General features: G+C 40.4%; 1 protein-coding gene across 3 annotated transcripts in view; it reads right to left on the bottom strand.

The window, feature by feature from the left end:
- Positions 1 to 4,824: 4,824 nt before the first annotated feature.
- BACH1 (BTB domain and CNC homolog 1) overlaps positions 4,825 to 13,605 on the bottom strand; it is a 57,132-nt gene continuing 48,351 nt past the window's right edge. For 2 of the 3 annotated variants that reach the window (XM_056560881.1, XM_056560880.1), the window contains exons 4-5: positions 7,474 to 7,680; positions 4,825 to 5,342 (exon numbers count right to left, since the gene is read on the bottom strand). In XM_056560881.1, coding sequence (XP_056416856.1) covers positions 4,896 to 5,342; positions 7,474 to 7,680 — 654 coding nt within the window. In that variant the 3' untranslated portion in view covers positions 4,825 to 4,895. The remainder of the gene's footprint in view (positions 5,343 to 7,473; positions 7,681 to 13,605) is intronic. The other variant, XM_056560882.1, reaches the window with a different exon arrangement.

Genomic DNA, 13,605 nt, shown 5'->3' with positions numbered 1-13,605 from the left:
TTGTTCTATGCATAGACGTAGAGTGCTAGCGGGCATTAGAGAGGTTGGACAGGATAAGAGGCGCCTTGTTTTTTTTTTTGTTTTTTTTTCTAGAAAAAAATGGCGCCACCCGTTTTCATGCGTCATCTCTCTTTGGAGTGCTTATACTGATCAATGCTATGCTATTAATCAGTTCCATCGGTAAAGCCAATATGTCCGGCAAAGAGGCCTTCCTGCTGCAGGGGTGCCAGTCAGACACGAGAAAACCGTGACCCGTTTCTTTTGTTATTTTAAAGGGGAAAACTATTTTTGGAAATCAACTGGTGCCAGAAAGTTATACAGATTTGTAAATTACTTCTATTAAAAAATCTTAATCCTTCTAGTACTTATCAGCTGCTGTATGCTCCAGAGGAAGTTCTTTTCTTTTCGAATTTCCTTTCAGTCTTACCACAGTGCTCTCTGCTGACACCTCTGTCCATGTCAGGAACTGTCCAGAGCAGGATAAAAATCCCCATAGAAAACCTCTCCTGCTCTGGACAGTTCCTGACATGGACAGAGGTGTCAGCAGAGAGCACTGTGGTCAGACAGAAAAGAAATTAAAAAAGAAAAGAACTTCCTCTGGAGCATACAGCAGCTGATAAGTATTGGAAGGATTAAGATATTAAGTAATTTACAAATCTGCTTAACTTTCTGGCACCAGATGATTTAAAAAAAATAAATAATTATAATTAATGTTTTCCACTGGAGTACTACCCCTTTAAAGGGGTACTCTGGTGTTCCAGCATTCTGAACATTTCATTCAGAACACTCAGAGCCGGAGGTTGTGATGTCACGGCCACGCCCCCTCCATTCATGTCTATGGGAAGAGGTGTGTTGGCTGACATGAATGGAGGGGGCGTGGCGTCACAACCACTGCCGCAGGAACCCGGCGTTTGTTTAGAATGCAGGGTGCTGCGGGAGATCCCAGCGGCGGGACCCCCGCAATCAGACATCTTATCCCCTATACTTTGGATAGGGGATAGGATGTCTAGCAGCGAAGTACCCCTTTAATGGAGAGATCGCCATTGATGCCACTCCCCCCCCCCCCCCCCCCCCCCAAAAAAAAAAATGTTTATTACCCAGGCCAGGCATAAAAACAGGTCTGTAAAATTACATTTTCAACTTGGAGACATTTCCAAATGTGAGGTAGTTGATTTAAAACAAAAAGAAAAATTATTATAGTATAAAAGGAAATAAATTTCTATTTGAAATCGGAATCTTTTTCTTTTTTGGATTTTTTTTTCTCTCTGGAACAATAAGAAACATTTTATGATAGTGAGCGCAATAGTTAACGCGCACCAATATATAATTATGTGATTATTTTTCCTTCTTTTATTCTACATAAAATATATAAAATCATTTGTGTTAAATGAGGATTGAGAGGTATAAAAAGACGACCGGTTCGTGCCCAGACCAAAGAGGCAGACTACACTTTTATAGGATTCAATTCATGCATATTTACGGTATATTTACAGGATTCCAGCACCTACATGCAATAAAATTATTGTGCTTCACAGCGTATAAAGAACTTAAAGGGGTACTCCGCTGCTCCAGTGTTCGGAAAATTTTGTTCAGAGGGTTCGGAGTCAGTGACGTCACCACCACGCCCCCCGTGTAACATCACGCCCCACCCCCTCCTATAGACATTGATGGAGGGGGCGTGGCCGTGACTTCACGATCTTGCTGCAGGAGCCCGGTGTTTGTTTAGAACACCAGATGCTGCGGGAGATAACGGGGGACCCCTGCAATCAGACATCTTATGCTTTGGTTAGGGGATAAGATGTCTAGCAGCAGAGTACCCCTTTAAATAGGCTCTCAATAAATAGATGACCTGATAGCCCCTCCCATTGTTCAAATGAAGTTCACACCCATCTGACTATTCCAATGCGTCGGGGAAATATAAACCCTCATATTTCAAGAACGGAAGGGGGAATCAAGAAACTGTAGAAAGGTGTGTGATGGGAACACTACAAGCTATATACCAATAAGATTCAATTTGATGGGGAGGTCCTGTTTAAATCCCTTTAAAGGGGTATTCCAGGAAAAAACTTTTTTTATATATTAACTGGCTCCAGAAAGTTAAACAGATTTGTAAATTACTTCTATTAAAAAAATCTTAATCCTTTCAGTACTTATGAGCTTCTGAAGTTAAGGTTGTTCTTTTCTGTCTAAGTGCTCTCTGATGACGCGTGTCTCGGGAACCGCCCAATTTAGAAGAGGTTTCTATGGGGATTTGCTTCTAAACTGGGCGGTTCCCGAGACACGTGTCATCAGAGAGCACTTAGACAGAAAAGAACAACCTTAACTTCAGAAGCTCATAAGTACTGAAAGGATTAAGATTTTTTTAATAGAAGTAATTTACAAATCTGTTTAACTTTCTGGAGCCAGTTGATTAATTATATTATATATATATATATATATATATATATATATATATATATATATATACCGTATATAAAGTTTTTTCCTGGATAACCCCTTTAATTTAAAGAGGGGAAAAAAAATCAGGTAAGTGTCCCTTTAAACAACCTGCATCTCAGTTTACAGCGGGATTTAAAGTTGCTAAAGGGGTTATCCAGGAAAAAACTTTTTTTCTATATATCAACTGGCTCCAGAGAGTTAAACAGATTTGTAATTTTAATTATCTTAATCCTTTTAAAAATCTTAATCCTTTCAGTACTTATCATCTGCTGAAGTTGAGTTGTTTTTTTCTGTCTAAGTGCTCTCTGATGACACCTGTCTTGGGAACTGTCCAGAGTAGAAGCAAATCCCCATAGCAAACCTCTTCTACTCTGTGCAGTTCCCGAGACAAGCAGAGATGTCAGCAGAGAGCACTGTTGCCAGACAGAAAAGAACAACTCAACTTCAGCAGCTGATAATTATTGGAAGGATTAAGATTTTTTAATAGAAGTAATTTACAGATCTGTTTAACTTTCTGGAGCCAGTTGATATATATAAAAAAAAAAGTTTTTTTTTCCCTGGAATACCCCTTTAAAAAGGAGAAAAAGCTTTTCATTACATTTAAAAAAAAAAAAAAAAAAAAAAAAAATAAATATATATATATATATATATATATATATATATATATATATATATACATATATACATAAAAAGGAAGAGGATGTTACTGGTTTAAAAAAAAATTAAAGTTGGTTTACACATGTTAGTATGTTAGGGTACAAGCAAGGCAGTAAAAAAAATAAAAAATAAAAAAATAAAACAATAATTAAAAGAAACAAGATATCATTAATACTAAAGGTTCAGAAACTTTGTGCGCCCCCTGAACTATAGTGTCCAGTTATCACAATGGTCCAAAAGATCTCGTTCTGGTTGCTTTTCCACCGTACGGGCGTTATCCATGAATAGAAAAACAGAGCTGATTTTTTTTTCCAAAAACAGCACCACCCCTGCACTCAGGTTGTGTGTGGTATTGCAGCAAATAGAGCCACATTGTAATACCAAACACAGCCTGAGAATAGGGGTGGTGCTGTTTTTGGAAGAATTTTTTATTTTTTTCTATTCCTGGATAACGCCTTTTAATAATAGATGGGCACAGAATTCTGGACTTAAGGTGTCAATGGTAAAAAAATAAAATAATCATGAGGTGATTAAGGGTGGACATTTACCTTCAGACTAGTTACCTATAGCTTTTACTTTGCTATATTGTGCGGGGCTTTAAAAAAAAAAAAAAAAAAAAGTAGCTCTTATGAACCCGCCAACCATCTAATGCGGCGGTCTCCAAAGTGTGGACCTCCTGCTGTTTTAAAACTACAACTCCCAGCATGCCCGGACAGCCAACGGCTGTCCGGGCATGCTGGGAGTTGTAGTTTGGCAACATCTAGGGTCAAAGTTTGAGGAGCACTGATCTAACGTGTATGGTTTTTGTGTAGTGTTGATAACAGCCTTTCTTCACAGGGAGTTTATACTTGGATGTTGGTAGTACTACAGATCAAAGACACATGATAAACCACTATCATATCAGTTACCCAGCCATACATATACATGGGATATACAGCATCAAAATAAAATAATATAGAATATATCATGTTACCGGACTGCCTCTTCTCCCTAATAATAAGGAAAGGTGACATTAACTTAAAGGGGAACCCCGGTGGAAAACCTTTTTTTTCTTTTTTTAAATCAACTGGTGCCAGAAAGTTAAACAGATTTGTAAATTACTTCTATTAAAAAAAATCTTAATCCTTCCAGTACTTATTAGCTGCTGAATACTACAGAGAGGAGATTTTCTTTTTGGAACAAAAAAAATCTTAATCCTTTCAGTACTTATTAGCTGCTGAATACTACAGAGGAAATTATTTTCCTTTTTGGAACACAGAGCTCTCTGCTGACATCACGAGCACAGTGCTCTCTGCTGACACCTCTGTCCATTTTAAGAACTGTCCAGAGTAGGAGAAAATCTCCATAGCAAACATATGCAGCTCTGGAACAGTTCCTAAAATGGACAGGGGTGTCAGCAGAGAGCACTGTGCTCGTGATGTCAGCAGAGAGCTCTGTGTTCCAAAAAGGAAAGAATTTCCTCTGTAGTATTCAGCAGCTAATAAGTACTGGAAGGATTAAGATTTTTTTTATAGACGTAATTTACAAATCTGTTTAACTTTCTGGTACCAGTTTATTAAAAAAAAAAAAATAATAATAATAATAAAAAAAGGTTTTCACCAGAGTACCCCTTTAAATGTGAAGAATTAATTAAAACTTTATTTTCTAAAAAAAAAAAAAAAAAAAAAAAAAATTGAGATTTTTTTTAAACTCTGGAATGGGGGAGGGGGGGTTGTGTTGTTTTTTTTTTTTAAGCTAAAAAAAATTCATATAATATTGCTTTGTGTTACAAAAGTAAAATCACCCCTGTAGGACTATTCCTAGTTTTGTTCATCAGTAGTGCATTTAGCAGTCACTTGTTGGCTTAAATCATTGATGCCCGCTGGGGCGCTGGGCCGCCCAAGTAAAGCTGGTTCGGAGGTTGAGATTTGCACGTGGCTTGTGTTCTGTAAGCTGCCACCACCGTCACTGCCGCCGCCGCCTTCTTTTCCTTGGGGGGGGTGGGAAGCCTCAATGTTGTTTAATAGCCCTCCTGCAAATTCCTGTAAGATGGCCTCACACTGAAGGAGCATTTTTCCTCTTTCGGGGACCAGGAAGGACAGGGGACACTCGGAGCTGGAATATTTTGCCAGGACTTGAATCTGATCCCGGCTCAGGGATGCTTCTCGGCAGACCTGGTGGCACAGTCCGGACAGGTTCTGTTTGGTTTCGCCCAATGTGGATAAAATTTGGTCCCTTTCCTTCAGCAAATGGTGTTTTTCAGTTTGCTATAAAAAAATTTAATATTATATATATATATTAAAGTAAAATATGCATAGTAAACTCAAACAAAAAATATCTTTTCTATGAAGCTTTTTTTGTTCTTCTCACAATTCAGCATTAAATACAATGTATATTTCCATGGCATAAAATTTGATGCCGACAATAAAGTCTCTGCTGTGGAGGTGCAGAGCCATTCACCGGGCTCCATCCTTTCTGTCCGAAATAAAGAAAATGCTTCCATAGTGAAGGATTACTACACTTTCCATGATTTCCTTCACAGACGATTCACAGAGGGAGATTTATCAAAACTTGTGTAGAGGAACAATTGACTAGTTGCCCATAGCCACCAATCAGATCGCTTCTTTCATTTTTGAGAGGCCCTTTCAAAAATGAAAGAAGCGATCTGATTGGTTGCTATGGGCAACTGGACAACTTTTCCTCTTCACAGGTTATGATAAATCTATGTTAATGCCTCTATTTACAGCTGCCTGCATGTTCCAGTGGATACTGCACTTTTTCTACTGCCCAGTATGTAAAACACAATCCTTCCTAAGGGTATGTTCACACGTGTGGTTTTTCGCAGCGGATTTCGCTGCGGATCCGCCGCTGAAGGACCTCTATATGCTGCCTTTACATGTGCCTGCTCGGAGCGGCTATACGCGTGCGAGTCGCCGCATGCATGAGCAGTATACTCGCACACATCGCAGCCGCTCTCCCTGCACAATGAGCTAGGCAGAGAGCTGCCGCGATGTGCGAGTATACTGCTCATGCATGCAGCGACTCGCAAATCAGTGTGACTGCTTGGAGCGGCGTATAGCCGCTCTGAGCAGGCATATGTAAAGGCAGCATATAGAGGTCCTTCAGCTAGCTAATTGAGCTGCGAAAATCCGCACGTGTGAACGTACCTGCGAAAATCCGCACGTGTGACCATACCCCAAGACAGAGCGGGAGGATCAATACCCTTAACGACGAGCACCGTAAATGTACGTCCTGGTGAGGTGGTACTTAACGCACCAGGACATACATTTACGTCCTGAGCATAACCGCGAGCATCGGAGCGATGCCCTGATCATGCGAGGCAGGTCCCGGCTGCTGATCGCCATTAACCCCTCAGATGCCGTGATCAATACAGATCACGGCATCTGCAGCATCACGGTCACTAAAATGGATGATCGGATTGCCCGCAGCGCTGCCGCGGCGATCCAATCATCCAGCACCGCAGATGGAGGTCCCCTCACCTGCCTCCGCTGCCTTCCCGGCATCTTCTGCTCTGATCTGCCTTCCCGCAGACCAGAGCAGAAGATGACCGATAACACTGATCAGTGCTATGCCCTATGCATAGCACTGAACAGGATTAGCAATCGAGTGATTGCTATAAATAGTCCCCTATGGGGACTATTAAAGTGTAAAAATAAAAGTAAAAAAAGTAAAAGTAAAAAAAATCTGAAAAACCCCCTCCCCAATAAAAACGTAAATTGGACCATTTTCCCTATTTTACCCCCAAAAAGTGTTAAAAAATATTCTAAATACATATTTGGTATCGCCGCGTGCGTAAATATCTGAACTATTAAAATAAAATGTTAATGATACCGTACGGTGAACGGCGTGAACGTAAAAAAAAAAAAAAAGTCCAAAATAGATTTTATAACAATTTTTATAACATTTTATTCCCAAAAAAAATTTATAAAAAATGGATTAAGAGTTCTATATAAGCAAATATGGTAGCAATAAAAAGTTCAGATCACAGCGCAAAAAATGATCCCTCATACCGCCGCTTATACGGAAAAATGAAAAAGTTATAGGTCTTCAAAAATAGGGGGATTTTAAACGTACTATTTGGTTAAAAAGTTTGAGATTTCTTTTAAGCGCAACAGTAATAGAAAAGTGTGTTATTATGGGTATCATTTTAATCGTATTGACCCAAAGAATAAATAACAAATTTCTTTTTTTTTGTCTTGTCCACAGTGCTCTCTGCTGACACCTCTGTCCGTGCCCGGGACTGCCCAGAGCAGCATAGGTTTGCTATGCGGATTTTTTCCTGCTCTGGACAGTTCCTGACATGGGCATCAGGTGTCAGCAGAGAGCACTGTGGACAAGACAAAAAAAGAAATTCAAAAAGAAGACTGCACGGCTTACCAGCTTCCGTATCTCTGTCTCCAGATTTTGGATGCAGTCCAGTTTTCTTTTGCGGCATCGTTGAGCAGCAATCCTGTTCTTGCTCCGTCGACGTATGTCGTGGATACAGTCCAACTGCTCCGGAGTGAGACTGTGCATTTTTACCAAGGACTGGAAGTCATATCGTGAAAGGGAAATTATTTTCTGTGCGTTGAATGGAAGTTGCTTCTGGAACGAGGAGAAATATCCATAAGTTTTAGGGAAAAGCTAAAAGATGTGAACGTTTTATAATCGTGTGTAGTAGCGATAAAAGGATTAATTACTGCCAATACTTTTCATGCACGGGTCATTACCAAAGCAACTATTTATCATTACTGGTACCCGGCCCTGCAGAACTCCACACCTAAACTTGGATAATACAGTGGTCCCTCAAGTTACAATATTAATCGCTTCCAGGGAGCGACCATTGTATGTTGAAACCATCGTATGTTGAGACCAGAACTCTATGGAAACCTGGTAATTGGTTCTGAAGCCACAAAATGTCATCCAAAAATAGGAAAACGTGAGGGTTAAAGAAAAATAAGTAGATAACTAATAGAGATAAAGCAAATCCTTACATATAAAAGTAATAAAGATCTGCTGGGAGCTGTAATCACTGTCTATGTCAGTGTTTCCCAACCAGGGTGCCTCCAGCTGTTGCAAAACTACAACTCCCAGCATGCCCGGACAGCCGTTGGCTGTCCGGGCATGCTGGGAGTTGTAGTTTTGCAACAGCTGAAGGCACCCTGGTTGGGAAACAATGGTTTATGTAGAGGACAGGAGCTTATTCAGGGTCCTATACAGTACACAGTGTCTCAAATGGAGCCGCCATTACTTGGTGTCTAAAGGAGCAGCTAATCCTGGCACAGGTAAGGAGTAGTACAGAACTTGTAGTTCCTCCCTGTACTGTAGGGGGCTCTACCAGACAGCCAGTCAATGCATGCGCTTCAGTAATACAGGTGATTTACCAGTGAATGTCCATTCTGATTGGTCAGTTCCTCCAGTTGTGACACGTTTCACAGATCTGGACTGTCTGCGCATTGTATGTTGAGTCTGGATTCAAGTTACAATGGTCCAGAAAAGACCATTGTATGTTGAAACTATTGTATGTTGAGGCCATTGTAAGTTGAGGGATCACTGTATATACAATGTTCGTTTTACATTAAACCATATACAAAATACCCATATTATGGTGAAGGGTGCACTACAACACATACACAACACAACACAACCAAAAGCAGCTTAGATCAGTGGTCTCCAACCAGCGTGACTCCAGATGTTGCAAAACTACAACTCCCAGCATGCCCGGACAGCCAACGGCTGTCCGGGCATGCTGGGAGTTGTAGTTTTGCAACATCTGGAGGTCCACAGGTTGAAATCCACTGGCTTACACAACACTATACAAACTTATCGATCCCTAATAAAACTTTTAATATACTAAACTTAAAAAGGTGACGGATAGAAATTAAAATCACTAATATTGCCACAGTGACCAATGTATAAGCTGGATGAACACCAGTGTGTATGTGTCACGCCCCCACCCATAGACTTGCATTGAGGGGGCAGGGCTATGACGTCTCGAGCTCCCTGCGCCGGCTCCAGCGTTCGCAACAGTTTGTTCCAAATGCTGAGCAGCGAAGTACCCCTTTAAAGGGGTACTCCGGTGAAAACCTTTTTTCTTTTAAATCAACTGGTGGCAGAAAGTTAAACATATTTGTAAATTACTTCTATTAAAAAATCTTAATCCTTCCTGTACTTATTAGCGGCTGAATACTACAGAGGAAATTCTTTTCTTTTTGGAATGCTGATGACATCACGACCACAGTTCTCTCTGCTGACGTTATTATAATAATAATAATAATGCTTTATTTATTGTTGTCCTTAGTGGGATTTGAACCCGAGTCCCCACCACTGCAAGGCAGCAGTGCTAACCACTGAGCCACCATGCTGCCCTTAGCATACATCCGCTATGCACGGTTGCTAAAATGGACAGAGATGTCAGCAGAGAGCACTGTGCTCGTGATGTCATCAGTGTTCCAAAAAGAAAGGAATTTCCTCTGTAGCATTCAGCAGCTAATAAGTACTGGAAGGATTAAGATTTTTTTAATAGAAGTAATTTACAAATATGTTTAACTTTCTGCCACCAGTGGATTTAAAAGAAAAAAGTTTTTCACCGGAGTACCCCTTTAAGGAGATACCATGTAACCCTCCACCTCAGTAATACGAGTCCCACTGGGTTGAAGACACTATCAAGGAATCAGTATGATAGACGACAGGCTGCAGTTGTGTGGGAACTTAATTCTCCCACCATTGCAAAAATTAACTTTAAAGGGGTACTCTGGCGCAAAACATCTTATCCCCTATCTAAAGGATAGGGGCTAAGATGTTAGATCGTGGGGATCTGCGCGATCGCCGCCGTGGCACCCAGGTCATCCATGCACGGAGCGAACTCCACTCCATTCTGGATGACTGGTGACTACAGCCGCCGCACCCCCTCCATTCAGGTCTATGGGAGGAGGCATGACGGCTATGTACTAGCCATAGACATGAATGGAGGGGGTGTAGTGAGACGTCACAAACACAGGAGCTCCACGCTCCCGTGCTCCAGACGCCGCCATTGCTACCGGCCCGGAGATCCCGCGATCTAACATCTTATCCCCTATCCTTTCGATAGGGGATAAGATGTTTTGCACCTCAGCGCCCCTTTAAAAAGAAGATAGTCACATGACATGTTTCGCTCTAAACAAGCTTCATCAGAGATCTGGGTTTATGGCCATAAGCCCAGACCTCTGATGAAGCCTGTTTAGAGCGAAACATGTCAGGGGGCTGTGACTGTCTTCTTTTTAAAGTTTATTGTTGCCATGGTGGGAGAACTACGTTGCCACAGGACTGCAACCTGTGGTAAATCATACTGATTCCTTGATAGTGTCTTCACCCCAGTGATACCCCTACATGATAACTCCCTAACTAATACACCCTGGTGTTCCCCCAGCATACACTGGACACTGTAGCAAATATTTGTGATTACAATCTCTGTCATTCTTTTAAATTTAGTATATAAAAAGTAACGTTTTATTAGCCATAGATAGGGATTAGAGATGAGCGAACTTACAGTAAATTCGATTCGTCACAAACTTCTCGGCTCGGCAGTTGATGTCTTTTCCTGCATAAATTAGTTCAGCTTTCAGGTGCTCCGGTGGGCTGGAAAAGGTGGATACAGTCCTAGGAGACTCTTTCCTAACTGCCGAGCCGAGAAGTTTGTGACGAATCGAATTTACTGTAAGTTCGCTCATCTCTAATAGGGATATAAAGCGTCGTGCGAGGCTTTTTTTTTTTTTTTTTTTTTAACTTTTTATCTTATTTACTTTCCAACTTTACAAAGTATTGTACACACACAAAAGAAAAGAAACACACAATTGACCTAAAATAAAAAAAAAAGACAAACGATATAACAGACTCTTTTGTTTAGTAATGGGGGTTTTATACTATTAATCTACTAAATTTGTGATGATTTTACTTAAAGGGGTATTCCAGGAAAAAACTTTTTTTATATATATCAACTGGCTCCAGAAAGTTAAACAGATTTGTAAATTACTTCTATTAAAAACTCTTAATCCTTTCAGTACTTATGAGCTTCTGAAGTTAAGGTTGTTCTTTTCTGTCTTAGTGCTCTCTGATGACACGTGTCTCAGGAAACGCCCAGTTTAGAAGAGGTTTGCTATGGGGATTTGCTTCTAAACTGGGCGGTTCCCGAGACAGGTGTCATCAGAGAGGACTTAGACAGAAAAGAACAACCTTAAGTTCAGAAGCTCATAAGTACTGGAAGGATTAAGATTTTTTAATAGAAGTAATTTACAAATCTGTTTAACTTTCTGGAGCCAGTGGATATATAAAAAAAATAAAAAAAATTAAAAATAAAAAAGTTTTTTTCCTGGAATACCCCTTTAACTATCTAGTGGTTTGTATTCTAATCATTTTGACCATGTGTATGAAAACCATGGGAGTTTGAGATTGAAGCTATAGTGCAGTGGTCTCCAACCTGCGATCCTCCAGATGTTGCAAAACTACAACTCCCAGCATGCCCGGACAGCCAACGGCTGTCCGGGCATGCTGGGAGCTGTAGTTTTGCAACATCTGGAGGTCCGCAGGTTGGAGACCACTGTTATAGTGTATTCCATCTGGCAAACCCGATGCATTGAATCAGATAAATAACTTGGGTTCGGGAGTTCTGAGCTTTTCCATTTGGCTGCAATCTTACTCTTAGCTATTGTTAAAGGGGTATTCTAGGCCAAAACTTTTTTTTATATATCAACTGGCTCCAGAAAGTAAAACAGATTTGTAAATTACTTCTATTAAAAAATCTTAATCCTTTCAGTACTTATGAGCTTCTGAAGTTAAGGTTGTTCTTTTCTGTCTAAGTCCTCTCTGATGACACCTCTCGGGAAACGCCCAGTTTAGAAGCAAATCCCCATAGGAAACCTCTTCTAAACTGGGCGGTTCCCGAGACAGGTGTCATCAGAGAGCAGTTAGACAGAAAAGAACAACCTTAACTTCAGAAGCTCATAAGTACTGAAAGGATTAAGATTTTTTTATATAGAAGTAATTTACAAATCTGTTTAACTTTCTGGAGCCAGTTGATATATATAAAAAAGTTTTTTCCTGGAATACCCCTTTAACCCCTTAAGGACTCAGCCCATTTTGGCCTTAAGGACTCAGACAATTACATTTTTACGTTTTGGTTTTTTCCTCCCCGCCTTCTAAAAATCATAACTCTTTTATATTTTCATCCACAGACTAGTATGAGGGCTTGTTTTTTGCGCGACCAGTTGTCCTTTGTAATGACATCACTCATTATATCATAAAATGTATGGCGCAACCAAAAAACACTATTTTTGTGGGGAAATTAAAACGAAAAACGCAATTTAGCTAATTTTGGAAGGTTTTGTTTTCACGCCGTACAATTTATGGTAAAAATGACATGTGTTCTTTATTCTGAGGGTCAATACGATTAAAATGATACCCATTATTACATACTTTTATATTATTGTTGCGCTTAAAAAAAATCACAAACTTTTTAACCAAATTAGTACGTTTATAATCCCTTTATTTTGATGACCTCTAACTTTTTTATTTTTCCGTATAAGCGGCGGTATGGGGGCTCATTTTTTGCGCCATGATCTGTACTTTTTTTTGATACCACATTTGCATATAAAAAAACTTTTAATACATTTTTTATAATTTTTTTTTAATAAAATGTATTAAAAAAGTAGGAATTTTGGACTTTTTTTTTTTTCGTTCACGCCGTTCACCGTACGGGATCATTAACATTTTATTTTAATAGTTCGGACATTTACGCACGCGGCAATACCAAATATGTCTATAAAAAAAAATGTTACGCTTTTTGGGGGTAAAATAGTAAAAAACGGACGTTTTACTTTTTTATTGGGGGAGGGGATTTTTCACTTTTTTTTTACTTTTACATTTTTTTTTTTACACTTGAATAGTCCCCATAGGGGACTATTCATAGCAATACCATGATTGCTAATACTGATCTGTTCTATGTATAGGACATAGAACAGATCAGTGTTATCGGCGATCTTCTGCTCTGGTCTGCTCGATCACAGACCAGAGCAGGAGACGCCGGGAGCCGCATGGAGGAAGGAGAGGGGACATCCGTGCGGCGTTATGAATGATCGGATCCCCGCAGCAGCGCTGCGGGCGATCCGATCATTCATTCAAATCGCGCACTGCTGCAGATGCCGGGATCTGTATTGATCCCGGCACCTGAGGGGTTAATGGCGGACGCCCGCGAGATCGTGGGCGTCAGCCATTGCCGGCGGGTCCCTGGCTGCGATCAGCAGCTGGGACCAGCCGCGCATGACACGGGCATCACTCCGATGCCCGCGGTTATGCACAGGACGTAAATGTACGTCCTGGTGCGTTAAGTACCACCTCACCAGGACGTACATTTACGTCCTGCGTCCTTAAGGGGTTAAAGAATAATATATTTTACATAATCCCCTTTCCAAATGTCATGGACGAAAAAAAATTATGAGTTATTAATGGAACTGGCCCCTTCCTTGCAAAGTTAATAGAAGAGGTGAGGTGGCGCAA

This window comes from Hyla sarda, chromosome 2, assembly GCF_029499605.1.
Source record: "Hyla sarda isolate aHylSar1 chromosome 2, aHylSar1.hap1, whole genome shotgun sequence".
Lineage (NCBI taxonomy): Eukaryota > Metazoa > Chordata > Amphibia > Anura > Hylidae > Hyla > Hyla sarda.
This window is presented reverse-complemented; position numbering and strand designations above follow the sequence as displayed.